This window comes from Acipenser ruthenus, chromosome 31, assembly GCF_902713425.1.
Source record: "Acipenser ruthenus chromosome 31, fAciRut3.2 maternal haplotype, whole genome shotgun sequence".
NCBI classification, from domain to species: domain Eukaryota; kingdom Metazoa; phylum Chordata; class Actinopteri; order Acipenseriformes; family Acipenseridae; genus Acipenser; species Acipenser ruthenus.
In genome coordinates this window covers 4,371,455-4,399,098 of record NC_081219.1, presented here as the reverse complement: position 1 = coordinate 4,399,098, position 27,644 = coordinate 4,371,455, and the positions used below count along the sequence as shown (strand labels likewise).

Below are 27,644 nucleotides of genomic sequence, written 5' to 3'. Positions count from 1 at the left end.
ATTAAAGCTGTATTAATGTAATGAGGCCTGATGGGCTGTGATCGAGAATGCAAATCTAGGTCAATGCATATGTAAATGTGCAGCTGGGGTCTTGTGCAGAGCAAGAGCATATCAGCTGTGGTGTCTGGGTGTCAGCAAGCATTAACTCCAACACGGCAGTTACACACGAGTGCTAAACACACCCCAAAACCATCACAGTTTGTGCCAGGAAGCATTCTTGCAATTACAGATAATGTCAATTTTGCATTTGATCAAAGGCAGCCTGATGTTTTAGCACTACGTAAAATGTCACCAGGTTGCTGGAGGGATGTTTTGTTTACTGAGCATTTTGACTGCAGTTTTCAGAACGCACACACATGTGGAAAAGCAGATCAAAATAATCACTCTTGTGTTAAGTGCTAACCAATCTTTTTAATTCATTTTCTTACCTCTTATTAGATTTCGCAGTATTATTACTGCCCTTCTTATTAGATTTTGCAGTATTATTACTGCCCTTCTTATTAGATTTCGCAGTATTATTACTGCCCTTCTTATTAGATTTTGCAGTATTATTACTGCCCTTCTTATTAGATTTTGCAGTATTATTACTGCCCTTCTTATTAGATTTTGCAGTATTATTACTGCCCTTCTTATTAGATTTTGCAGTATTATTACTGCCCTTCTTATTAGATTTCGCAGTATTATTACTGCCCTTCTTATTAGATTTTGCAGTATTATTACTGCCCTTCTTATTAGATTTTGCAGTATTATTACTGCCCTTCTTATTAGATTTCGCAGTATTATTACTGCCCTTCTTATAAGATTTTGCAGTATTATTACTGCCCTTCTTATTAGATTTTGCAGTATTATTACTGCCCTTCTTATTAGATTTCGCAGTATTATTACTGCCCTTCTTATTAGATTTCGCAGTATTATTACTGCCCTTCTTATTAGATTTCGCAGTATTATTACTGCCCTTCTTTTCTTGTGTTGAAGATCTTTTAGGTTTTATTTTTTGTTTGTTGTTAATACTTTAATGTACAAAATAAAACTGTTTCTTGATAGTCAGTTGGACACTGATCGGTAGGTCACATGACCTGATTGCAGCTAGATGGTTGAAGTAAAACTGAGCTACAGCACAGGAAGTGACTTCATTATTATTATTATTTTATTTCTTAGCAGACGCCCTTATCCAGGGCGACTTACAATTGTTACAAGATATCACATTATTTTTACATACAATTACCCATTTATACAGTTGGGTTTTTACTGGAGCAATCTAGGTAAAGTACCTTGCTCAAGGGCACAGCAGCAGCGTCCCCCACCTGGGATTGAACCCACAACCCTCCGGTCAAGAGTCCAGAGCCCTAACCACTACTCCACACTGCTGCCCACTTCATACCAGGAAGTAGCAGCAACTTTTACTTCTATAGCTTTGTCTTGGAAATATCTGAAGATCTTTAACAGAAGAAAAGACAGTCAGTGATAACATTGCTATTCCTAATAAGCGGTAAGAAAACTGAGTATAAAACTTTGGTTAGCACTCCTCGTAGCACCCTCTAGGGACTGTGGCCTACAGTAAACGGAGCAGGGTTAAGGTTGTTCCTCAACTGTAGCACATAAGTGGGAGGGTCATTGGAAACTGTAAGTGCTGACCTGCAATGAAATGGTAGCATACAACCCACTGGTCATCAATCGCCCTGTATCTGTAACCAGTGCAACTTCCTAATGTTGACAACCAACTGTTCTGTCTAGTGCTCTGCGCACATTGAGTACAAGGTTGGGGCAGAACAATGGACTGAAACATACAGTGTAGTAAAATCCTGAAAACAAACTACTTCAACAAATTGATTAAAACAAGTGTCCTACTTTTCAGTGGAAAAAGTCAAAGGTGCACGAAGCTCCCAATTTTGCTTCTTTCTCCACATAGAGAGTTGTGAAAACCACACATCGTGTGAAGTGCTTCAGCCAATGGGCATCTATCTGTTGGAGTTCTATTATATCCCCCAATCAGTTCTCATTGTCGGGACATACTCTATATTAACACTAATTATCAGAAGTGTCAGCTCACTTGAGGATGAGTCTTTCTGCCAATTTCGGGCACTTTAGCTGAGAAGCCTTAACAACATTGTGATGGCCTGGAGTGAAATTCACAGCCACATGACACCTCTCATTAGCGCACTGTCATAGCCACATCGTCTTCAGCCTTTGTTTTTTAGTTTTTTAATTATGCAGAGTGGGTCAAAGGGTTGAATGAGGAGCTACGTATTATTTGGTTGCATTGCTCCATGTGGTTGAATGAGGAGCTAGTTATTATTTGGTTGCATTGCTCCATGTGGTTGAATGAGGAGCTAGTTATTATTTGGTTGCATTGCTCCATGTGGTTGAATGAGAAGCTAGTTATTATTTGGTTGCATTGCTCCATGTGGTTGAATGAGGAGCTAGTTATTATTTGGTTGCATTGCTCCATGTGGTTGAATGAGGAGCTAGTTATTATTTGGTTGCATTGCTCCATGTGGTTGAATGAGGAGCTAGTTATTATTTGGTTGCATTGCTCCATGTGGTTGAATGAGGAGCTAGTTATTATTTGGTTGCATTGCTCCATGTGGTCGAATGAGGAGCTAGTTATTAAATCTCTTGCATTGCTTCATGTGGTTGAATGAGGAGCTAGTTATTATTTGGTTGCATTGCTCCATGTGGTTGAATGAGGAGCTAGTTATTATTTGGTTGCATTGCTCCATGTGGTTGAATGAGGAGCTAGTTATTATTTGGTTGCATTGCTCCATGTGGTCGAATGAGGAGCTAGTTATTATTTGGTTGTATTGCTCCATGTGGTCGAATGAGGAGCTAGTTATTAAATCACTTGCATTGCTTCATGTGGTTGAATGAGGAGCTAGTTATTATTTGGTTGCATTAATTTGTCCCGGCTCATTGGTGAGGGGAAAATTGGGGCAGCATTTGGATTGGGCTGGTGGACCAAAATAAATCAATTCTAGGTTTATCCCATTGTCCCATTAGAAGCGATAATCCCCATAACTTTTTCATTTTGAAAACATTCGTGGGGACCCATTTGCTCACCCCATGTGGCTCCAGGTTGTTCCCATGCTGTACCAGATATTGTTGGGCATACAAATTGGTTTGGGTTACCAAATATTCAAAAATGTCTCCAGTGATGAACAACTGAAAAAAATGAATTGGGGTAAGCCCAGTTGGGTTCACACTGGGACCTGGTGCACCAGAAAAAGGGTGTATTTGAGTCTGGATGAGGTTAGGGGGGATCCAGTGGTAGAATGGCTGAAATCTACCACCCCTCGGTCCAGGCCCACCTACTGTACTGGGTTCAAGCAGGGGCTCAGGCTCAGTTTCCATAGGCTCCTCTTCCTGATCACTGCTGATCTCCTCACTGGAGGGTGTGACACTGTCATATTCATTGTCAGAGTCATGTGTCACAAAATCACTCTCTGAGCCAGACTCCATTAGGAGGTTAGCAACAGCATCTGCACTGAACTGCCTTCTTGACATTTATCCCCAAAATAACCTCCACTGCCCAGGACAAATACAATTACAAACACAAAAATGCAATTAAAATCAGATCCTATTCAATTACAACGTGTGTTGTGAGGGGAGAGGAGATAATTCAATAAAAAACACAAATACATTTTAAAGCCAAATCTTTTTTTGTTAAAATCAGAATTGCAAATTGCAATATAATATTTTTATATCATATAACATTATTTTTTTATTTTTTTAAATGGAGCAGATGAAAAATCAAATCAAACCAAGAATTGTGAATTGTTTTTAGGGATATGGGGAAAGGAGAAAAAAAATCTAATCAATATAGTATAAATCAAAGTCTTATTTTTTGTTCACCAAATATAGAACAGGAAACAATCAGATCAAACAATTATAAAAACGTTTTTAAATGGATCAAGAGAAAAAAGAAAAATAAATCAATAATTACAATCAAATCGGGGGATGGGGACAGGTGGAAAAAAATCATAAATACTAACCAAAATCGTTTTTGAAAAAAGAAAATCATAAATACTAACCAAAATCGTTTTTGAAAAAAAAAAAATCAATAAATACTAATCAATTTTTTTTTGTTTTTAATTAAGTGTTTTTAAAATGTAGAACAGGAAAAAAAAATCTGATGCAATATACAATTATGAATAAAAGTTTGTCAATTATACTAAGTAAATTGTATTTTTTAATTTTTTTTTTTTTTTTTAGAAGTTAGGGACAGTAGATCTAATATAAAATTATAAAGTAAGAAAAAGGATGTGATGCAGGGATTACAAAAAAAAAGATAATCGATAAATATATGTTTTGTAAAGTAGATCAATCAGTTTATGCTCAAAAACTAGCTAACTGATGTTACTATCCAACACCAACTCAATAACACAGTAACACAGCTCCTAATCAAAAGAGAACTTTTTTATTATTGATCCTCATTGAACAGAAACGAAAGCTACACGCACATAGTTTTAAATTCCCTCTGGATGTATCACAGCACTGGCCAGCACTAGCATTCAAGCAGGCTCTAAATTAGGTTTAACAGCTGTGTCACATCGCAGGTATTTTATCCATGTAACATAATGAAATTGAAACCACCGATATTATCTGTAAAAACTTCTCGATGAGTGAAATAACAGCAATTCAGCAATTAAACAAAACAAAAAAAAAAGTTTTTAATAAGGACGTACCTGGTACATCCGGCAGCACTGGGTGAGGGTTTTTGAGGACATACCAGGTACGTGCAATAGCAGTCAAGCAGTTCATATACATCTTTCATTGCCATAGGAAAAACAGGAGATCAAGAGTTACATATGCAGAGACGTTTCCATTACATATTCAGCATCAACACTGCTTTAGAAATGCAGGTTGGTTGATATGTGTTTATATACAGTACTAGTGTGTTCATTTAAAATAGAAGATAGTTGACAATGAAATGTTACTGACAGTGGTATTGATGATCGGCCACATATGTGCAGTGTAATAATAAAAAAAGGTTGTTATGTATTTTGGCTGTTTTTTGTTTTGTTTTGTATTTTTTAATGAGGGGCTTATTGAATTTAGTTTTTTTTTCTTGTTATAAAGTAGGTGCCACAGCTCGTCCTTTAGGTTTGTAATTAAACTAACTACGCCAACTGAGTATGCTTTGCTGTCGTGCAAAATCAACTACAGTGGACCTGTTTACAAAGTATTGGATGCTGCCAAATCAGCCGCCTACAACTACAGCACAATAAGAACCACAGGGGCCAAGAGAGAATTGGATTGTGAAGCATGTCATGGTTATTTTTCTGTTTGACAATTTTCCTTTTTAAAAGCAATTAGAAGGAGCAGCGTATCACAGTCCATCATTCTACCAGGTAATAAAGTGGAATAGTTGTTTTATGTAGTACAGTCTCAGGAGAAGTAAACATATCCCCAACAAGCGGCTGTCCCAATTAAACAAGAGGCATTTGAGGTGACCTTAGGTCACACTTTTTGTTCTAAATGAAAAGAAAAATAATTAAATCACATCACATTATGCTTACATGTTAAATACAGAATTAAAATATGAGTCAAATGTTTTTTTTTATTCCTAGACACAATTAATCGCTACTTTTTATTTCTACATGAAATGAAAAAGAATTTAATCACATCTTAAGGCAACAGCGTAATCATAGACACACTGCACTGTGCTACGCGAACCTGTCTTGCTCTGAAAAGCGATCTCTGTTCATCATTTGAGAATACTGTACCAATTAAACAAAGTGACGCCCCAGTTAAATGACATAAATAACACTGAGTAGAACATTAGGTTATTACCATAACCCTGGTTCCCTGAAATAGAAATGTAACCATTACCAAATGGGTATTTACCTCCTAAAGACCCAAAACCTAAATAAGATATAACAAAGCTGCTCAGCCGAGCCTGTGATGCAGTCATGCCCGCCCCAGAGGGTATAAAGGACTGTGCACAGATTTTCAGCATCATTTTTCCTTCAAGTCTGCTGCAATATTGGACGCAGTAACCTTAAATGTTAATGGTTACATTTCTATTTCACGGAAGCAGGGTTATGATAATAACCTAACGTTCCCTTTCAAGTACGAAATGCAACCAGTACTGAATGGGTCAGTATACCCAAGCCGTCGCAAGGGCAAGATTGCTGCACGACCGGAATGCTACGAGACTAAGCCGATGCTGCCCTGTGCGTTACCATTCAGAACCCCAGCAACAAGTAGCTAGGGCTAAAAAATTGAGGGAGAACCTCTATGCCTGTGTTGTAAGGATCGACGTGCTTGAACTGCAGTGAGTAGCCGGTCTGAACGGTAGTAAGCACCCAGATGTCTGTGGAGCACTGAAGCCAATACTCCAGATGGCTCCCTGAAAAGGGGCCCTGGGCATGTGGCAGCAAACCGCTAGGGCTGCTGCACGGCTTCTGCCTCTGCCGGGCAGTGGAACCTATTGTAGCCTCCACGGTGAGTAGCCTTGGGCTGGTTCTGAACACCACCTCTGGCAGCGGGCGCAGCCAGCTGTGCCGGTCTTTAAGGCTGCTGGGGCCTAGTCCACCAGTTTGCCACAGGTTTGCACACTGGGGGTGGTCGCTTGGGAAGCAAGTGCACCAGCTCCTTTGTGAATTCCCAAAGCTGCCTGCGTGCGGCTACCAGCGCAGCCAGGTTTCTACCTACAGCCTGCCCATTTAGTTTAGACAGAAGGAGCAGGTTCTTATTAACCAGGCGCAGCTCATCCAGCTGTTGGAGGGTTGGTAGGCTTGTCATCAAAGATGGACTGCCTTGTCTCACCTTCTGTAAGCCAGGGCACTTGCAAAACTGCAGTGGTAGAATCTCTGCCGACAGGGAGAGCTTAACCGCAGGGGATGTGCTGTCTGACTCCATGTCCTCAAACGGGAATGCCAGCTCCTGTTCGTCCACTTCCTCAGAGGCACAGAGTGAGAGCACGTCATCCTACTGCCAATCTGCGCTCGTAGCCCCCTGGGACCCAAAGGGGACAGGCGAGGCAGGTGGCGCTGAATGTTCATGCAGTAACTGCGAGCTCCGTTCATCTGCTCGCTTGGAACGGCGACTCCTCTTCTTCATCGGGGGAGGAGAAGAAGAGGCAGAGGAGAGAGGAGGATGAGGAAGACTGTGAAGACGGCTTCCTGCGTGGGCTACTTTCCCGAGTGCGTCATCCACGCTCCCTTGGCACAGAGCCATGGGTTGAGGGCGCAGCCACCTCTCTACCAGAGCATGATGGGAAAAGGCGCTGTGCAGGAGTGAGGGACGCAGAGCATTCTGTGGAGCTGTGGGAGAGTGGTTTCTCCAGCTTGGAGAAATGTGCTCAAAACTCGCAGAAACTGCAGTTCATCAGTGCCCCCTTTGCGTGCTCTGGCCCCAGGCAGGAAGAGCATCTGCCGTGTTTGTCCTCACCAGGCAGATTTGCCTTGTATGTGTCGCAGGGATAAAACCCAGGCATTAAGCAGGTAGCAATGCAGTGTACAGTAATCAATGTACAGGTGCTGCCTCAGTCTGTCTTCTTAAAGACAGCAACGGGGCTGTTCGAAAAGCGAACAAGACCGCTTTGTTATAGCGTATTCAGGTTTCGGGTCTTTAGGAGGTAAATACCCATTTTGTAATATTATCTTTCGTACTTGAAAGAGTACCGTCTCCCAGAGTTGTATCCCATTTAAGCAGAAATCCCGATTATCAGTATCCCGATTAGGCAGCGTCAACTGTATTCACTTCAATTCAGGCACTAAGATTTCAGTTTAGAAAAGCTCCCTTATTTTGAAAACTCAATGTTGACAGGTATGCATTTAAATATTCAAATACAGCCAGTTGTTAAAGAATGAAAAAAACAACAAAAAAACATATTTGAACGGTACGATCGATCGCCTGAAGATAAAAATAAATTAAACGTTAAATTCACTTTACACCCAGATAGATAAGATGACAAATAACAAATGGCGTTTCGGTTGTATAATCTTCATTAAATTTCCAACAAACCCTCCCTTTAAATTCAGAGACTCGCGCATGCGCAGTATAGGCAATATCTACTTTTTTCACAATCTACCAATTTCCAGTGACAACATAAAGACACTTGTGCTGATACTGCAACCGATTACCAGTATGCATTGTGTGTTCAAATAAGAAAATCTTACCATTGTAGTCACCCTTGTGCTACCATTGCCCCTTAGTACTGATGACAACTATTGTGTTGGTCCTGTTTAAAAATAAAAATAAGATTCACAAAAGATTTTAGTAAGGGTTCTGAATCATTTCTCATGTTTCAAAATTCTTAAATTATACACAGTGCCGAGAAAAAGTTTGTGAACCCCTTAGGATTTTCACATATTTCACATATTTCACATATTTCAAACCTAAAATGTTATTAGATCTTAATCTAAGTCCTAATAATAGATAAAGATTACATAAAAATGATACTTTTTCAACATTTATTTATCCACAAATAATTCAACATTCAATATCCATGTATGAAAAAGTATGTGAACCTTTAGATTCAGTAACTGGTGGCACACCCTTCAGCAGCAATGACTTCAACTAAGCGTTTCCTGTAACTGTTGGTCAGTCTCTCACATTGGTTTTGAGTAATTTTGGCCCATTCCTCCTTACAGAACTGCTTCAACTCTGTGACATTTGAGGGCTTCCTTGCATGGACAGCTCGCTTCAGGTCCTGCCACAACATTTCGATGGGGTTTAGGTCCGGATTTTGACTAGGCCATTCTAAAATGCGGAATTTCTTCTTCTGCAGCCATTCTTTTGTAGATCTGCTTTTATGTTTAGGATCATTGTCTTGCTGCATGACCCACTTTCTGTTCAGCTTCAGCTCACGGACGGATGGCCTGACATTCTCCTCTAGAATCTTCTGATACAATGCAGAATTCATGGTTGTGTCAATGATGGCAAGCCATCCAGGTCCTGAGGCAACAAAGCAGCCCCAAACCATCTCACTCCCACCATCATGCTTGACGGTTGGGATGAGGTTCTTCTGTTCGAAAGCAGTGTTTGGTTTTCGCCAAACATAACGTTTCTCATTGAGGCCAAAAAGTTCTACCTTTGACTCGTCTGTCCAGAGAACATTGTCTTGTGGATCATCTATGTGCTCTGTGGCGAACTTCAGACAGACAGCAATGTTCTTTTTAGAGAGCAGTGGTTTTCTCGTGGCTATCCTTCCATGAACACCATTCTTGTTCAGTCTTTTTCTGATAGTTGAGTCATGAACACTCACATTAGCCAAGGCGAGAGTGGTCTGCAGATCCTTGGATGTTACTCTGGGGTTCTTTGTGACTTCCTTGATGATTTTCCGTTTTTTTTCTTGGGGAGATTTTGGTAGGACGACCGCTCCTGGGTAGAGTGACTGTGGTCTTGAGCTTTCTCCATTTGTAGACTATCTGTCTGACAGTGGATTGGTGGAGCCCCAAATCCTTAGAAATGGTTTTGTAACCCTTTTAGACTGATGAGCATCAATAACTGTTTTTCTGAGGTCCTCATAGATTTCTTTTGATCGTGGCATGACGTGTTTGCACACACCTGTATGGTGAAGACCAAACTCACGTTTCTGATCTTTATATAGGGTGGGGCCTCCCAAACTCACCCCTGAAGATGTACCTAATTATTTAAACACCTGATTCTAATTGAGCTGATAAAACCAGGGGTTCACTTACTTTTTCACATATACTGAATCTTAATTACTCATTGTTTGTCTAATTCATACATCATTTTGTTTCAAGAGACATGGAATTGGTTAATATAAACCCTACTGGATATTTAAGAAAAGACTGGTTTTGATTCAAGAAGGCTATCATGGTAAAACTATGGAATTTCCAAAATTATCATTGGGGTTCACAAACTTTTTCTCGGCATTGCATATACAGCTCTGGAAAAAATTAAGAGACCACTGCAAAATTATCAGTTTCTCTGGTTTTACTATTTATTGGTATGTGTTTGGGTAAAATTAACATTTTTGTTTTATTCTATAAACTACTGACAATATTTCTCCCAAATTCCAAATAAAAATATTGTCATTTAGAGCATTTATTTGCAGAAAATGACAACTGGTCAAAATAACAAAAAAGATGCAGTGTTGTCAGACCTCGAATAATGCAAAGAAAATAAGTTCATATTCATTTTTAAACAACACAATACTAATGTTTTAACTTAGGAAGAGTTCAGAAATCAATATTTGGTGGAATAACCCTGATTTTCAATCACAGCTTTCATGCGTCTTGGCATGCTCTCCACCAGTCTTTCACATTGATGTTGGGTGACTTTATGCCACTCCTGGCGCAAAAATTCATGCAGCTCGGCTTTGTTTGATGGCTTGTGACCATCCATCTTCCTCTTGATCACATTCCAGAGGTTTTCAATGGGGTTCAGGTCTGGAGATTGGGCTGGCCATGACAGGGTCTTGATCTGGTTGTCCTCCATCCACACCTTGACTGACCTGGCTGTGTGGCATGGAGCATTGTCCTGCTGGAAAAACCAATCCTCAGAGTTGGGGAACATTGTCAGAGCAGAAGGAAGCAAGTTTTCTTCCAGGACAACCTTGTACTTGGCTTGATTCATGCGTCCTTCACAAAGACAAATATGCCTGATTCCAGCCTTGCTGAAGCACCCCCAGATCATCACCGATCCTCCACCACATTTCACAGTGGGTGCGAGACACTCTGGCTTGTAGGCCTCTCCAGGTCTCCATCTAACCATTAGATGACCAGGTGTTGGGCAAAGCTGAAAATTGGACTCATCAGAGAAGATGACCTTACTCCAGTCCTCTACGGTCCAATCCTTATCGTCTTTTGCAAACCTCAGCCTGGCTCTTCTTTGCTTCTCATTGATGAAGGGCTTTTTTCTAGCTCTGCACGACTTCAGCCCTGCCCCTAGGAGCCTGTTTCAAACCGTCCTCGCCGTGCACTTCACCCCAGCTGCCGTTTGCCATTCTTTTTGTAGGTCACTTGATGTCATCCTACGGTTGCTGAGTGACATTCGAATGAGTTGGCGGTCATTCCGGTCAGTGGAGAGTCGTTTTCGCCCTCTGCCGGTCTGTAGCTTTGTTGTCCCCAATGTGTGCTGCTTGACCTTGTTCTTATGAGCCGCCGTCTTTGAAATTTTAAGGATGGAAGCAACCCGACGCTCACTGTATCCCTCTGCCAGTAAAGCCAGAATTGAACCCTTCTTTTCCTCACTCAAAACTTTCCTTTTCAACTCTTTGGGCATGGTCAATAGTTATTTTTTTATTCCAATTACTTTTGAGGTACTACTAGCACTGTTTTGCCATCCAGCTGGTCCTATTGCAAGAGGACAGTGATGACCACAGGAGTGCTTTTTATACTTTTTCTCGTTAAATAAGATTTGGTTCAGGTGATCCCCTAACCAGTACCTCATTCAGTAGAATGAGGTGTGCCTGTGTTGGAATTCAACAGACACTGGAATGGAATGGCTGCCATACATGTAGAGATGCTGATTTAAGAAAAATGTGCAGTGGTCTCTTAATTTTTTCCACAGCTGTATATATATATTTAGCCAATGGCTGCGTTCACAGAGTTCATTCTTAGAAGATCATTGGTTAAAGTGGTCAGATTCTGCATAGAAGCTGCACAGAATGATCTCCGTGAATGCACCCTGTGTTTTAGACAGACAGGAGTTCACAATCGGAAGAAGGGACTTCCCTCATAAAAAAAAAAAAAAACGCTCCTCCAGGACCAGAACACCATCTTCCACTGCTAGTACTCTAAGCAAGTCTCTCAGCAGCCAGAATTGCTCTTAATTTAGGAATGTTGTATCTAGGGTTTAGGTTAAAATGTATTTTTTCTTAAATTTTAGCCAATAATTGTATTTTATTGTATTGAACATTATTATATTATAATGCTATAATATATCTTTTTTCATTTTTTTCTTTGAAATGTTGAGGAGGCTCTGCCTCCCTTGCCTCCTCTGCTACAAATTCTTCCTCGAACTAGATGAGGAATGTGATGTATGCAGTAATGTTACAATGTTTTCAAAAGCCCTAACACAGTGCAATCCACTTGTGACACTGGTAAAATGCACATCAAATATATTGTATATCACACAGAACGCTGTCATATTTACCCAGGTTCATGACTTTATAAGTCGTATTACTGCCTTTCTCGTAGTATTACATTGGTTGGGTTCAGAGTAGAATTAACTTCAGCTTTACAAAGACTTTAACCTTCACCTGTTGGTCTTTCCATAAAAACAGCTGTGCTTTATCTATTAAGGAGACGCGTGACATTGCTACACTGTCATTCATTTAAAGGAGAGCTAACCGAGGCTTATAACCAATTTTATTACCTCTTATTAACTTCTTTCTGGTTCCTTTAATACTCTTCTGCTGATATTTTTGTTCTTATTGTTTTATATTAAGAAAGTCTACACAGAAGTTCTCTACAACTCCACAGCAGGCATGGGTGCTTGTTTCATCAACACAGCAATCCAGTTTACTAAGGTTATCACGGGTTCAAATTAAATCAACCCAATCCGTCCACGAACCGACAATTACTTACCCGACCCGATGTAAAATTCTTATTAGACCCGGATCCGACCCGGCCCAAAAAAACAGTGGAACGCTTTTCCTTTCCCCTGCTTAGTATATGCACTGACTAGATACAGTATTAAAGCAGTGTGTTTATCCAGTCAACCTGGAAATGTGGCTGAACTACAGACAGTGTTTATTCCATCATGAACCTACACAGAGGACTGTAACATTAAATATATTATATGTTTGTGTAAAAGATACAGATAAATACAATATCTGAAAATCAAATGAGCTGAAGTACAATCTTGTAAATGCGTGATTTTATTACAAACTTAACACAAGAGCAAATGGAATTGAAATGTCAAATTTGTGTTTTGCAAAACTTGTGTTCTCTTTGTCCACAATAACAATAAATGATTCCCACACCGCAGACTTGCATTTTTCTGTGAGCTTTTGTCCATGGAATTTTTTTTTCTTAAGTTTTTCTTTCACGTTGTTCATAAACAAATCCATTACTCTGACTTTTAAGAATGATCTAAATTAACCCCTTCGATGCGGGTCACGTGTCTGCTGCTGCGCTCTGCAAGCCATGTCATGTGCTACTGGGGGAAGCCAATCCATGCAACAGGAATTATAAACAATGATTTTTAGTACCAAAGAGAGCCTCCTTAATAGTAATCGACAGTTTGTGTGTTACTGAGTAAACAAAATCGTACCCGACCCATCCCGAGTGTTGCGTGACAATTTTGCACCCGAAAACCGTTGTGTATGGGTCGTCTCGGGTCCTCGGGTCCGGGTAGACCCGTGAAGACCTCTGCACTACAGTCAACGCTGTCTAATCAAGCATCGCTTGGGACTGCAAAATTATACAGTATGCTGGAAAAATTTAATACTGTAAAATATATAAAATGACAAACTATGTGAACACTTTAAAAAAATGAATTTATAAAAATACTGTACTGTACAGGCAGTAGAGGTAGTGTCCAGTTATAACCTGCAATTGAATGTTTGCATTCATTTTAATTTACTTTCTCAATTATGTAAACTAGGATCTTACTGCAGATGTACAGTAAAACCTGTACAGTCTGATATCACTTAGAAGTGGAAAATAGTTCCGGATTATACAGTGAAGTTACTGTAATACATATAGTACCTAAAAAAAAAAGTACAATGACAAAACTATCTGAACGCTTTAAAAAAATGACTTTATTACTGTACATACACAACATAAAACACAATAATGCCTCAGCAAATTTCAAACACAAGAGTGCCTCAACAAAGTCTTTAGCTGCTATTAGCACAAGCCTGTCTGAACCTGTTATTAGCACAAGCCTGTGCTAATCCATTACTCTATGGCAACGGTTCGTTGCCATTGCACTTGCTGGCACTGTGCCTGCATGCAGGATTCAGGCACTTTCTGCTGCCTTGCTGGTTTTTCACTGTGGTGATTTGAATAGGCATCTTTTCTTTTCAGAATGTCTCAATGTTTGCCTTGTGACTTTATATTTTCACTTAGCTCTTTCCTTGTTGTTTTTGGTAAATGTTCAGCTTTTTTGATAAGCACATTATTATTTTTTTAAGACATAGCTTGTTTTGTGGTTGTTTAAACATTCATTTGCTGCTCAACAACTGCACAATTCAGAATAGCGCTGGCAGTATATGTGAGTTTATACTAGTTTTAAACAAAAATCACATGACCCGGTGCCAGGTTGCACAGTCAGATTTACACTGATTTTAAACAGTCAAGACTTACAAATCATAGCAGATTCCAGAATAGACTCAAGGTTGTAGAGGGTATCACACCATTATTTCAATAGGGATTTGGTGGGGCCCAAAAATCAGGCTGAATTCTACAGAATGCAGGTTTGTAGAGGAGCTGGATTGGACAGGAACTGACATGCTGTATATGGGGTTAGTTATTGAAATGTAAAATGAATCTGTCACCATGCTAACCTTAGTGAGACTGGCACATGTCACAAGACCTTCTTCTACTCACAACTTCCAAGATGAAGACTTGGGGACCAACACATTGTACTCCCAAAGAACCCATTTTTATAACATATTTGATCAAATCCTTTTCATGTGTCTTTTCTTTCAATGTCTTTTGCTGGGTTACGTGTGAGATAAATTCCAAGTATCTATTTCTTGAGCTTGTAATGCTGTACTGTAAGTACTGTCCATCCACTCATATCGTCTACAGTACAATTCACGGGACTGTTTCTTTTTTCATAGGGGACCACCTTGAAAGTGCATTCCGTGATTGTTTGTCAAAACTGAGTATCTTATTCGAGTGTCTCATAGCAATGCTATGAATCACATTTGCTCTTTATATTACAACAGAACTGAACATATCAACAGGAAACTCTATAATGTATTTATCTCTGTACTAATGCTACGGTCCCATAATATTTCATATTCGATTTTTTAAAAACATCCAGGCAGCAGGCAAGACATATAAAACTTGAACTTTATATAATTTATAACATAGCCTTTAACTACTGTGCTAATAGAAATGGTTTACAGTCCATGCATGGACTCATGGTACTGTTAACACAAAACCAGTACAAAAATAAATAAAATGGTATTAAAAGGCAGACATTTGGTTTGATACAAATCCAATACCAAGCTTCACTGGGTTGGACCCAACTTTGAGAGGTCTGCCATTTCATAGTACCCAACGAGCTTGACAAAAATGCAAATGTAAATATTCTCTGCTCGACCCCCACCAAATCAGGTTTTTGCCCGACACACGACTGAAACTGCTCTTCTCTCTGCCCGTGCCACCTCCCTCTCCTCTGTCCTAATTCTCCACAACCTCTCTGCTGCCTTTGACAGTCGATCACTCTATTCTCCTTTCCTCCCTTGCTGACCTGGGACTCTCCGGCACTGCTCTTGCCTGGTTCTCCACCTACCTTCCAATCGCACGTACCGGGTGTCCTGGCATGGCTCATCCGCTTTCTTTCTACAGGCACCCCCCAAGGCTCAGTCCTGGGACCCCTCCTGTTTTCTCTCTCCCTTTTCGCTCCCTGGGTCCCTTCCTCTCCTCCCATGACTTCTTGTATCATTTCTATGCTGATGATGCCCAGATCTTCCTCTCCTTTCCCCCCTCTCTGACATCTCCTCCTATATCTCTACCTGTCTCTCGGCCATCTCCTCCTGGATGCACTCGCATCATCTTAAACTCAACCTCTTCGAATCAGACCTCCTTTTCTTCCCCCCTCTTCCTCCCCCACTGCTAATCTCTATCTCTATTTCTCTTGAATCCACCACCCTCTCTCCCTCCTCATCCACCAAGAACCTCGGTGTCACCCTCGACCCCTCCTTCTCCTACTCTCAGCACATCCCTACTCTGGTACTGTCCTGTCGCTTCTTCCTCAGCAACATATGCAGAATTTTACCCTTCCTTACCAACTACTTCACGCAGCTCCTAGTTCAGGCCCTGGTACTGTCCCGCCTTGACTAGTGCAACTCCCTCCTGGCCAGCCTCCCTGCCTCTGCTATAAGTCTGCTCCAGCTCATCCAAAACTCTGCTGCTCGCCTTGTCTTTTCCCTTCCTCGTTTCTCCCATGCTACACCGCTGCTCCGCTGTCTGCACTGGCTCCCTATTGCCGCTCACATCCAATTCAAAACTCTTGTACTCGCCTATCGCTACCTCGACCTTTCTGCTCCCTCCTATCTTCAGACTATTATTTCTCCCTACATCCCCTCTCGCCCCCTCTGCTCCTTCACCACTGGCAGATTAGCTGTATCTCCCCTCTGCTCCCAGATCCTGCTCCTTCTCCGCCCTTGCCCCTCAGTGGTGGAACGACCTACCCACGGATATCAGGACTATTCTGTCCCTGACCACCTTCTGGCGCCTCCTCAAGACACACCTGTTCAGGCAGCATGTATAAACCTCACAACTCTCGACTATAATGAACTATATGTCACCCAATTGTAGCATCAGCTTGTACTTGCACTGAACTGCTCCATATTTTGCTGTATTCTACTACTGCTCTTAATTATAACTATTTTCTGTATCTTGTACTTGATTTTAGTCTTAACAGTATCTATATTCACGTTTTTGGTAATTGCTCTTATTTTAAATCGTTCTTATCCATTTATCGGACTTACTATGTGCTCTTAATGGAATTTACTCTTATAAGCAGACATTATTACTACATGTTTCTGTTCTTAGTCGAATTCGCTTTTAAATGTAATAATATACTGTATTCTTTATTTTGCTCTTATTTGAATTTGCTCTTACTATCCTAATTTTACTGTATTTTATAACTGCTCTTATCTGTAATGTGATATTTTGTAATGCGATATTGTGTAATGTGATATTATGCAATGTGATATTTTGTATTGTGATATTTTGTAACGACTGTAAGTCGCCCTGGATAAGGGCGTCTCCTAAGAAATAAATAAATAAATAAATAAATATAATAATAATAATAATAATAATAATAATAATAATAATAATAACCTTGTTTTTTCTGAATCCTCCACCCCTTACAGTATACTGTACAATAGGATTTTCTTTATACAGTAGTTCCATTCTTGATTTGGTTCTCCATATTTTCATTTTACAGTAAATACTTTCTGTATAACTGTTGCGAATGGGCAGCGTTCAGTAGTCTTAGTAGTGCTGGGACGAACACGGAATCATGTTCATGCCATTCTACTGTAAATGTATAGTAGACTGGCATGATACTACACTCATGTATACATTGTGGTATATCAACAAATATGAACATGGTCTTGCCACGAAATACATTTCAAGCAGTCTCTGTTTGAACAGTTGCAATTTTGCTGCACATGAAGTGCACTGATATAGGTTTCTGTGAGCAGGATTTAGACTGAATTCTTGTCTGGTGAGTATTAAATATTGGCTGAAAGTACAAAAATGGGCATGACTTTTGTTTTGTCTTAATGATGTGAAACAATTTGAGCCAGCCTGTAACAATCATATTCCTAAGACACCCATCTTAGCCATCCTCAATAATGCTATGAATGTGTGCACACAGATTGGGATGCATAATCTAAGTGTAGCTCAGCATTGTCTTGCATAATTCTGTTTTTTTCAGGTTAGAAAATATAAACTAATGTTCATATAAGAATATTGAATTAGTTAGAAACTAAAAATAGAATTTCACTAAAACATTTAAATAAAAGTACCATATTACATAAAATACCTGCTCAAATGACCTACCAATGAATTTATTTCCAGTATCACGTGTGCATTGGTTTTGATACAGTCATTTATAAATTATATTATATGAAAGTAAAACATGGTCATTCTTGCCACCGAATACATTTGACTCAGTGTTTGCTTGCATATTCTAATTGTTCTGGTAAAGCTAGCTAGATGTTGTTATTCCCAGGGAATCAGATGTTTGAACTAAGCCACACAAGCACAGGCAGGCCATGTGGGTATGTGCTTAACTTGCCCCTTCTGGTTCATGGCAGAGTAGTTTGATATGATTTAAAAACTAGAAGGAACTGCTAAAAAAAATTATCTAGCCAGAAGAAACAAACATACTGTAGAAATGTTGTGTTCCGAATATGTGTGTAGTATCTTGGTCTGACACAATACTGCAAGTTAACAATAATACTGTATTAATAATACTACTGGAATAATGAAACTGCACAGCTCATGGAGTGCGTTCCTGAAGAATAACTCTAAGGGCTATGCAGCTTCCTGGCAGTAGCAGATGTTCAGTATTAGCTCCTAATTACACTTAACAACGATATAATTGCAAACTCGGCATCACCAAGTGCCATGAAAATGTCCATTACCTCAGAACAAACCCAGCTCTAGTGCATCAAATAATTGCTGAGCTGCTGAAGCCTTGCCAAATGCAGTGGTAATTAACCTTCATTTGGAAACAGCAACTGGACATTATCAAGGGATTTATTATCAAGGGGATTACAATATTACTAAATTGCTTAATTTGACACAATGAGGGGGTTCTGGAGACCCTGCACTACATGAGAAAGCCTGCGGCACATTTCTATTGTCGTTTCGCAGCTTAGTCTTCAATTATATCAATGACTCTTCTTAGTAATTTCAATGACCCTGCAGTCTGTCGTTTTGTACAGATAATCATTCTGGGATTATCCTACAAAATACTGTGACTGATGTAATTCGTTGAAAGAATGCTTTATCACATTTTAATTAGTGAAACGTCCTGGTTATGCTTTTTTCTGATGTATAAAATAAAATAATAAACAACCCAAATAAAAATACATTGAATTTCAAAAGCATACTGTACTTTTCTTGATTTCCATGCTATATATTAGCAGTCAAGTTTAGTGACTTTATATGTAAAATACCATCTACTATGCACTAAAGCGTTCCGAGCATACTGTTTTACTCAGTTGTATAGGAGTTATAATCCAGTATGTGCTGGTGAAATGAATTTAAAAGAGCAGTAAAGCTGCCACCTCTATTTACACACATTTACATCCCTATTTTATTTCATATGGGTTATTCCAATTTAGCAAAGAAAATAAACCCTTGTAAAAATAAATAATAATAATTATATATATATATATATATATATATATATATATATATATATATATATATATATATATATATATATATATATATATTCTTACAGTCATCTAACGCTGAAAGGATCAGCGATACTGCTACCAAAATGTTTTGCCCCTTTCTCTTCCTGTAGACACTCAATGTGTCGGTAAAGAGATGCTGTCGGGGTACATGCCATACCATTTAAACTGGGCATCGGAAAATGACTTTACATTTTGTGGGACAGAAACGTTATCATTTTTAAAAAGCCAACAAGCAAAACAAGGAATGGTGTATGAGAGAAAGTGACAGTTAATGGAAGTTCAACATGATTTAAGATAACCACCCTACAAAACCTTGGCAAACAAAGCCCAGCCCTTTTAACGTACATCACAAATCTAATGCAGATATGATAAAGCAACACAAAGGCATACTGTAGTTTCCTTCAGAGTTTGGTAAGAGTGTATCCTAACTCTGTTCTGGTCAATATAACTTGCTCACTCCACCTGGATTATTTATCAGATGTTCAGATACTCTGTAACTGTAATGTCCCCCAGTCTCTCAACAATCACTTAAACCACACTCAGCCCCATCATACACTAGTATTGCCTTTTTAATCAATACAGTATTTGATTCTACCCACTTTATCCCTTAGTTTGCCATAAAAGCATAGCAAAGAGCTATTGTGTTTTGTTTTTAACTTTGTACAGTGCTCTAGGATGCCATGGTGTGAAGGGCGCTATATAAATACATTTGTATTGTATTATATACTGCAAAGAAGCTACTCTATATAGACACATACCATGTTTGAGAACATTACTTTACTATATTCCAGTAACATTTCCTTACTAGTCACACCCACTAGTTGTGTAATATTATGAGTTATAAGTATTATTCATTCTGAAAAAAGTGATGCAAACTGTGTACTGAGTGACAAGCCAGTGGCCTAAAGCAAAAGAAAAAGAGAGAAAAAAGCTCTCTAAAATGTAGGTGTAAACCTGGTGGAGCAGATCATTCGAGCATTTCAGTCAAAACTGTCTGCAGTGCAGAGCCAGACAAGCAAGTATTTATCAATCAATCAATCAATCTTTATTTTATATAGCACCATCACAAAGCGCTTACAATCTTAAAGTACAGCTCTGGTCAAACATTTAGCATCACCCTATATCAGTGGTGTGCAAAGCGTGCGGTGCTACCCCTGGGGGCCGCGGGTAGACTAAATGACTATGACTATGACTAAAGAGACTATGACTAAAGAGACAGGTCTATAAAAATTAAAACTTTTTTTTTTAAAAGGATCGAAATTTTTAAATAAATACATCAATGTCAGCTGATTAGTTCAAGTTATTACTTTTCAAATGAGCTGCCAACGATCACTCTAGGACTTGTAGAACCGGAGGAATTATGTTTGAAGTGGCGAGTGTCAGTGAAACTGCAGTGAACAGAGCTGAAATGAGGCTTCCATGTATGAGGTGTGAAGTGTAAAGAAAAGCACCAACATTTTAAGTGTTTTCACAGATTTAATGTAAATCGTGTATTTTTTCCTGGATTTAACAAAAAAAAGTTCTGATTTTGTTAAATACATAAATGTTAACAAACAAACAAGTTTTGAAATGTGTTCATTTTTTTGGCATTGTAGTATGCAGAGGAGTCGGGGAAGCAGAGGGATTGGCTCTCAGAGTGCAAGGGCAGCTCTGCAGCTTACACTGCCAAATCAAATGCTTCAATGGGCAGGGGCTCATTTAGCTTCAGATTTAGCAGGCAAAATAAATATTTATTTTGTGAAAACCCCGATTTATTTTTTCAGATTTATTTGCTGAACGATAATGTTTTTCAGATTTATCTGTTAGGTAAATGGTTAGAAATTATTTGTTAGAAATGTTAGCTACATGTTGACTCGCCAAGTTTAAAAAAAAGATTTAGAAATTATATCTGAAAGAACAATTTTTTAAACTTAAAACTTTGCTAAATCTGGACTGGATTTGTGGTCAAATCTAAGAAAAAATACGTGATTTGGCCACAGCTGTAGAATGGACTATAATTGCCAGTTATTTTCTAGAATTTTCCACATATTTAAAACAACATAGATAATTCCCATGTGCCTTCTTTTTTATGTTTAAACATACAAGTTTTTAAAAATCTAAATATAGTATAAAATATAAGTGATAATATCACTGCAGACCTAAAAGTTGAGGTTTCACAGAACTTGATTAGGACTAATCTTGGTATCTAAAGTAGCATTAGGCAGTATAATACCAGCAAGGTTCAATTGCAAGAAATAGGGCAGGACAAAGTGGAGTGTGCACCTTCGAGAAATGAAAATAAAACATCACATTTTTTATTTTTTTTATTTTTTTTTAAAGAAGCTAGTTTTGTAACATTTTATGCAAATTGCACTCTGCCGTTGTGATAAACCTCCCTGAATGAATTGAACTCTGCCGTTTTGATAAACGTCGCTGAATGAATTGCACTCTGGAGTTGTGATAAACCTCGCTGAATGAATTGCACTCTGGAGTTGTGATAAACCTCGCTGAATGAATTGCACTCTGCCATTTTGATAAACGTCGTTGAATGAATTGCACTCTGCCGTTTTGATAAACGTCGCTGAATGAATTGAACTCTGCCGTTTTGATAAACGTCGCTGAATGAATTGCACTCTGCCGTTGTGATAAACCTCGCTGAATGAATTGCACTCTGGAGTTGTGATAAACGTCGCTGAATGAATTGCACTCTGCCGTTGTGATAAACCTCGCTGAATGAATTGCACTCTGGAGTTGTGATAAACGTCGCTGAATGAATTGCACTCTGGAGTTGTGATAAACCTCGCTGAATGGATTGCACTCTGGAGTTGTGATAAACCTCGCTGAATGAATTGCACTCTGCCGTTGTGATAAACCTCGCTGAATGAATTGCACTCTGGAGTTGTGATAAACCTCGCTGAATGAATTGCACTCTGCCGTTTTGATAAACCTCGCTGAATGAATTGCACTCTGCCGTTGTGATAAACCTCGCTGAATGAATTGCACTCGAGTTATGATAAACCTCGCTGAATGAATTGCACTCTGCCGTTGTGATAAATCTCGCTGAATGAATTGTACTCTGGAGTTGTGATAAACGTCGCTGAATGAATTGCACTCTGGAGTTGTGATAAACCTCGCTGAATGGATTGCACTCTGCCGTTGTGATAAACCTCGCTGAATGAATTGCACGCTGGAGTTGTGATAAACCTCGCTGAATGAATTGAACTCTGGAGTTGTGATAAACGTCGCTGAATGAATTACACTCTGCCATTGTGATAAATCTCGCTGAATGAATTGCACTCTGGAGTTGTGATAAACGTCGCTGAATGAATTGCACTCTGCCGTTGTGATAAACCTCGCTGAATGAATTGCACTCTGGAGTTGTGATAAACCTCGCTGAATGAATTGAACTCTGGAGTTGTGATAAACGTCGCTGAATGAATTACACTCTGCTGTTTTGATAAATCTCGCTGAATGAATTGTACTCTGGAGTTGTGATAAACGTCGCTGAATGAATTGCACTCTGGAGTTGTGATAAACCTCGCTGAATGAATTGCACTCTGGAGTTGTGATAAACCTCGCTGAATGAATTGCACTCTGCCGTTGTGATAAACCTCGCTGAATGAATTGCACTCTGCCGTTGTGATAAACCTCGCTGAATGAATTGCACTCTGCCGTTGTGATAAACCTCGCTGAATGAATTGCACTCTGGAGTTGTGATAAACCTCGCTGAATGAATTGAACTCTGGAGTTGTGATAAACCTCGCTGAATGAATTGCACTCTGGAGTTGTGATAAACCTTGCTGAATGAATTGTGATGTTGAGAAGTGCATATAAAGGCTGTGAAGAACACAATATACAGTAGGTGTCAGTATTCAATTGGACACCATGAACACCATTACTTTGTGTACAAGACTGTATGTGTAAACTATTTTGTTGCATATGGATATGTGAAAAAATGGTGAATATTAAATAAAGTGGACCTACACTGCAGATGTACTTGTATGTAATCACTAAACGAACACCTATATTTGGCCTGCATATTCATGACAACATTAAGGCAAATAGTAACTATTAACACCCTTGTGCCTATAGTGTTAAAACAGCAGTCAGAGACGAGAAGTCATGCAACATAAAAGTAATCTGAAAGAACTTGAGCGGCTCTAAAGTAACAATGTAAGTTTGACACGCGCGTATGAAAAGACACTACAGTACACTGGAAAGTGTTGAGACCAGTGCTCACCTGTGCTTCATGCTGGTATTCCTGTCCTGGCAGTTTGTAGAGTGGTTTGTTCTGATCCTCTAGATTGTGTTGGGGATGGTTATGCTGTCCTTCCATAGTACCATGCCACTGTGAGCCTCTTAAACCTGCTGAAAACAGAAGCACGCTTTCAGAATGAGACGGTGTCTGTAAATATAGCTCGGTGTACAGCAGACAGAGAAAGGCTCTTGAGTTCATGTATTGCACAGGGCTACAAACCCGCATTTCCACTTTGTATGCAGCATCTAAAGTGCCTTTTTCTAAGCATGGTTAACAAAGACAACGGGACAGCTTTTCCACTGTGGGCAAATTGACCATTAATACATTTACTATGGAGGGGGCAGTTTGACTACATTTTGACCTTTCAGATATTTATCAAATCATTTTAGTAAGTTTCTTCTTGTATTACTATAACCTCTACAGAAGCTGCTGAAAGAAGATAGGCACAGTGAGCTTTGTTGATTACCCATTGAAACCGGAGAGGTCCCGGGGAAAATGCCAGCAGTTTACAACTTAGACAAATACAATTAGATTGTGTGTAACAGGAACTCAGACCCATTGATAACAAGAGAGAGTTTAATATTATAGGCACCTTATTTTAGCAGTTGCCTCTGACGATGGTTGCAGCTGGATCTGTAGCTAGACTGAGGCATTTACACTTCAACCTGTGTAGCTTCTAATTTTTATTATTCTTACTCTGATTGGCTGCAAAGACAACAGGGCTAGCCACAGACTGGATAATGTTTGTTGTTTTTTTTTTTTTTTTCTTGTGTACAGTTTCCTAGTAACGGAAGACATTGTATTCTGGGAGATGTAGTTGTTAGTGGAAGTTTTAGGGGAGGCAGACAAGCTGTCCCGCAAACTTGCTGTGCGTATTTTTGCGCATTCAATTAAAATTGTGTGCGTATTTTGGGTTTTTTGATGTGTAAAAATGGCAGGTACACAGCTTATCTAGACCTCTGGGGACATCATTGCTAGACCTCATTTATGGTTCTTTGATTTGCTTTGGGGTATTCAGATATTCAGCTGTACAGAATTCTTACCCACATGTCGTATTATTTATTTAAGGTAAGGCTGTACAGAATTCCTGGGTAGAACCCTGAAATCATATATTGATTTGATAAACAGATCATCAAGGAATCACAATAGAAATGGATGCACATACACTCTTTTTACCCAGCTAAAAGTTTGAGCGTTTTTTTTATTATCATTTTATAATTTTCATCACATAAGATGACGAACTTGGAGTCTGGTTTGTTTTCCTTCAGTCAGGCTGGATTAGTCTGGATTTGATGATGATGATGATAATCCAGTTTTTGTCTGCTGATTTTTTAAACAGGATGGCCCCTTCCAATGACTCATGTTGCAAGCATGCTGTAAATAATATAAGCCAAAACTTAACTGAATCAATATTCAATGCCAGTTTTATAGATAGGGGGTAATGATTAATTGTGAATCAATGAAGCATGATACTTGCTTTAAATGAAATACCATACTGTGCCAAAAGTACTACTTAGCCACTTGGAGTTTCAATGATGTATAAATGGTAAATTTGCACAGTAATTCTGAACTTTTCCCATGTCCCATTTTTTTTTTTAAATATACTTTACCATCATTCTCTGGGCTTTATAAAATGCTTACCTATGCTTTACCATGCTTTACTATGCGTTATCGGAATTACAATTTGCTATGTATTTACTATGGTAAATTTGTATAAGGGGGAATACATACTCCCCCTATCTCATTTAACTTTTATCTTTGAACAAAATAGTATTTTACCAGAAAAGCAGTCATGTGATTTTAATTTTCGTGAATAGCACCCACTGAGTTCTGCTGTTAGTGACTCATAGTGCTGGCTTCTTCTCATTCCCCTGCTGAACTGGACTGGATTCATACCTTGTTCCAAAACAAATGGAATAAATTTGAAATATGGGTCCACATGATCAACCCCCTACTCCCCCCACCGCCCCCATAAACAGCAGCTGTGCATGATCAGCCCTAACAAGCCCATACTTCCTAGTCAAGACCTAGCTTGATTGTTGAAGTTCCATTCTGATTGACTCTGTTCTTAAACATGCACACACCACTAATTCTTCTGATACTCTGAACCCCAGATGGGTTAAAGAAAACATTGAAGAAAGTGGTTGTCTAACAAGCCCGTTTTAAAACATTACTGTAGCTTTATACATGTTTCCTGTAACTGTTGTCCACCAAGTAAGAAAAAGAAGCTACCCTGTGCACTCTTGATGAGTAGCATTTATATAAGCCACTTTCCCATGCATTGCGTTCACCTTTTCCCTCGATTTGTAAGAAGCGTGACGTCCCGTTTTGAAGGGTTCTACCCCAGCCCTGCAGTGGAAATGCTACCAGGCTTCTCTGGTTCTGCACAACACCAACATGTTTATAATATCTGTACTTGTTTGCATGTCTGTTGCAATAAAAGCCCGTTGAGCACGTCTTACAGCTGTGCCTTCTTACACAGTAAAGCTCAGTTTTGACTTGCAAGAGTCCCTTGTGGTTACGTGTTCTGTCACTCATTTATTATTTTTGTGATACCCACGCACAGCCATCATTTATCCTCTTAACTACAGCGCTGTCAATTCGCAAGCATTAAAACATAGTCCAAAGAAAACAAGACTCCTGGTGACAGCCAGCTTGCACTAGTACAAAACACTAAATCAGTTTCTGTACTCCGAGGGATTTTCCTCAGAAAATGATGAAATACAAATATCTTTAAAAAAAGAAAAAAGACTGCGTTTCACAAAGTGTTTCTTGCTGGCCCATCATGCAACAGCTCCAAGCAGTTACACTTTACAAATGAGACGTGCCAATTAAAAACAGTTCAGTTTAACCACATGGTTAAACAGAATACAGGTTACACAACAAGTGTTCAGAGATCTAGCATTGAATCACTGTTTCATATTCAATGCTGCCGAGTGATTTTTTCAATATATCTTGCATTTAATCAAATCCAACAACAGAATGACGAGACAAGGTAAGGTAAGGTAAGCAATGCTCACAAATCAGTTATATGGGGTTAAATATTATTTTTTCCATAGATTGCACTGGTGATGTAACAGAATGCTCCATGAATGCTGTGGTTAATTCACTCGAGGATAGCTGTAGACAGCGACCATACATCCTCGTTCATGGAAAAGCTACAGTACATGAGCATTCATGTGTCATATATTGAGTTTGTTAAGGCTACGATCCCCCACAATGCTATCAATTTCAAACACAATTATCTTTCTTTGTTGTCTCTTACTGTAACTTCATTTTCGATCTATGTGCACTTCACTTTACCAGAACACCACCGTGTTTGTATAGTTTGTTTCATCCTCAAGGATGCACCGTTCCTCACTTTTGAAACCAATTTGCCACTTTGATATAATCCTGATATCATTTAAAAAGTTTTTTCCTCAAGATGTTTTGTGGTGCAGGTAACTTTACAGGCATTGCCTACAGCATTCCCACTTTTGATTTATAAGCACACAGCCTCTCAGCAAAAACAATAATAATAAAAACCCTACTAAATAGACTGTACTCCTCAAAGACAAAACTGTACATGCCTAGATATTTCCATGTTATTCAGACCAAATTAGCCAGCCATCTCTAGATTAAATACATTTGTTTTGTTTGAGTTTTTTCTATCATACACTCCAATTGGGTACTTCTGTTTCTAACTGGATTGCTTGGTCCAAAGTGGAAAAAATAACTGTTACCAATAAACTGTCATGAAGACTAGGCAATGAGTCACTAATCAAAGTGCTGAATAGCAGATAACTTGCAATGGGTAGGTATGTTCAGTTTGATCTGCAATATAGCTTTTAAAAAGCAGTCATTGTGGATAACATTACTCCCAACTTTAGGACCCAACTATGCTTCTGGTTAAACAATCCCAACACACTTACATGAACTGTTTCAAGCACTGACTGTCGGAAGAGAGTACAACATGCATTTTTCAGTTTAAGGTGATGTTAACACCTCTTTTAAAAGACCCCATCTGGAATTTAAATGGCGATTGTTTCACATCTGCAAGAGGAAAAAAGAGAACAGTATCTGGCTACCCTTCACTTGGTGTGCTCATGTGACAGACATGCTTAAATACAACTCTTGAATCTTCAAGACTGTATATTGGAAAGGTAAGATATGACACCAAGCTAGAAGCAACTCACACTTAGAAAGTAATTTTATGTTCACTTAGTTTTATGGTTTGTCTTTTTCACCTTAGAAAATTGGAAAGTTTGAGTACTCTGAAGCAAACTTAAAATGCTTTACAAACTGTAGAACCGAAACATGAAATTAAACTCGGACCACATAACTGTTGCAAAGTCCGATTTGTATTTACTGTGCTTGGGATTCTGGTCA

General features: G+C 39.1%; 1 protein-coding gene across 3 annotated transcripts in view; it reads right to left on the bottom strand.

Annotated features, from left to right (window-relative positions):
* LOC117396730 (serine/threonine-protein kinase Nek6-like) overlaps window positions 1-27,644 on the bottom strand; it is a 173,430-nt gene that overhangs the window by 104,254 nt on the left and 41,532 nt on the right. For 2 of the 3 annotated variants that reach the window (XM_033994876.3, XM_059005701.1), the window contains exon 2: window positions 23,259-23,386. In XM_033994876.3, the coding sequence (XP_033850767.3) occupies window positions 23,259-23,354 (96 nt within the window). In that variant the 5' untranslated portion in view covers window positions 23,355-23,386. The remainder of the gene's footprint in view (window positions 1-23,258; window positions 23,387-27,644) is intronic. The other variant, XM_033994877.3, reaches the window with a different exon arrangement.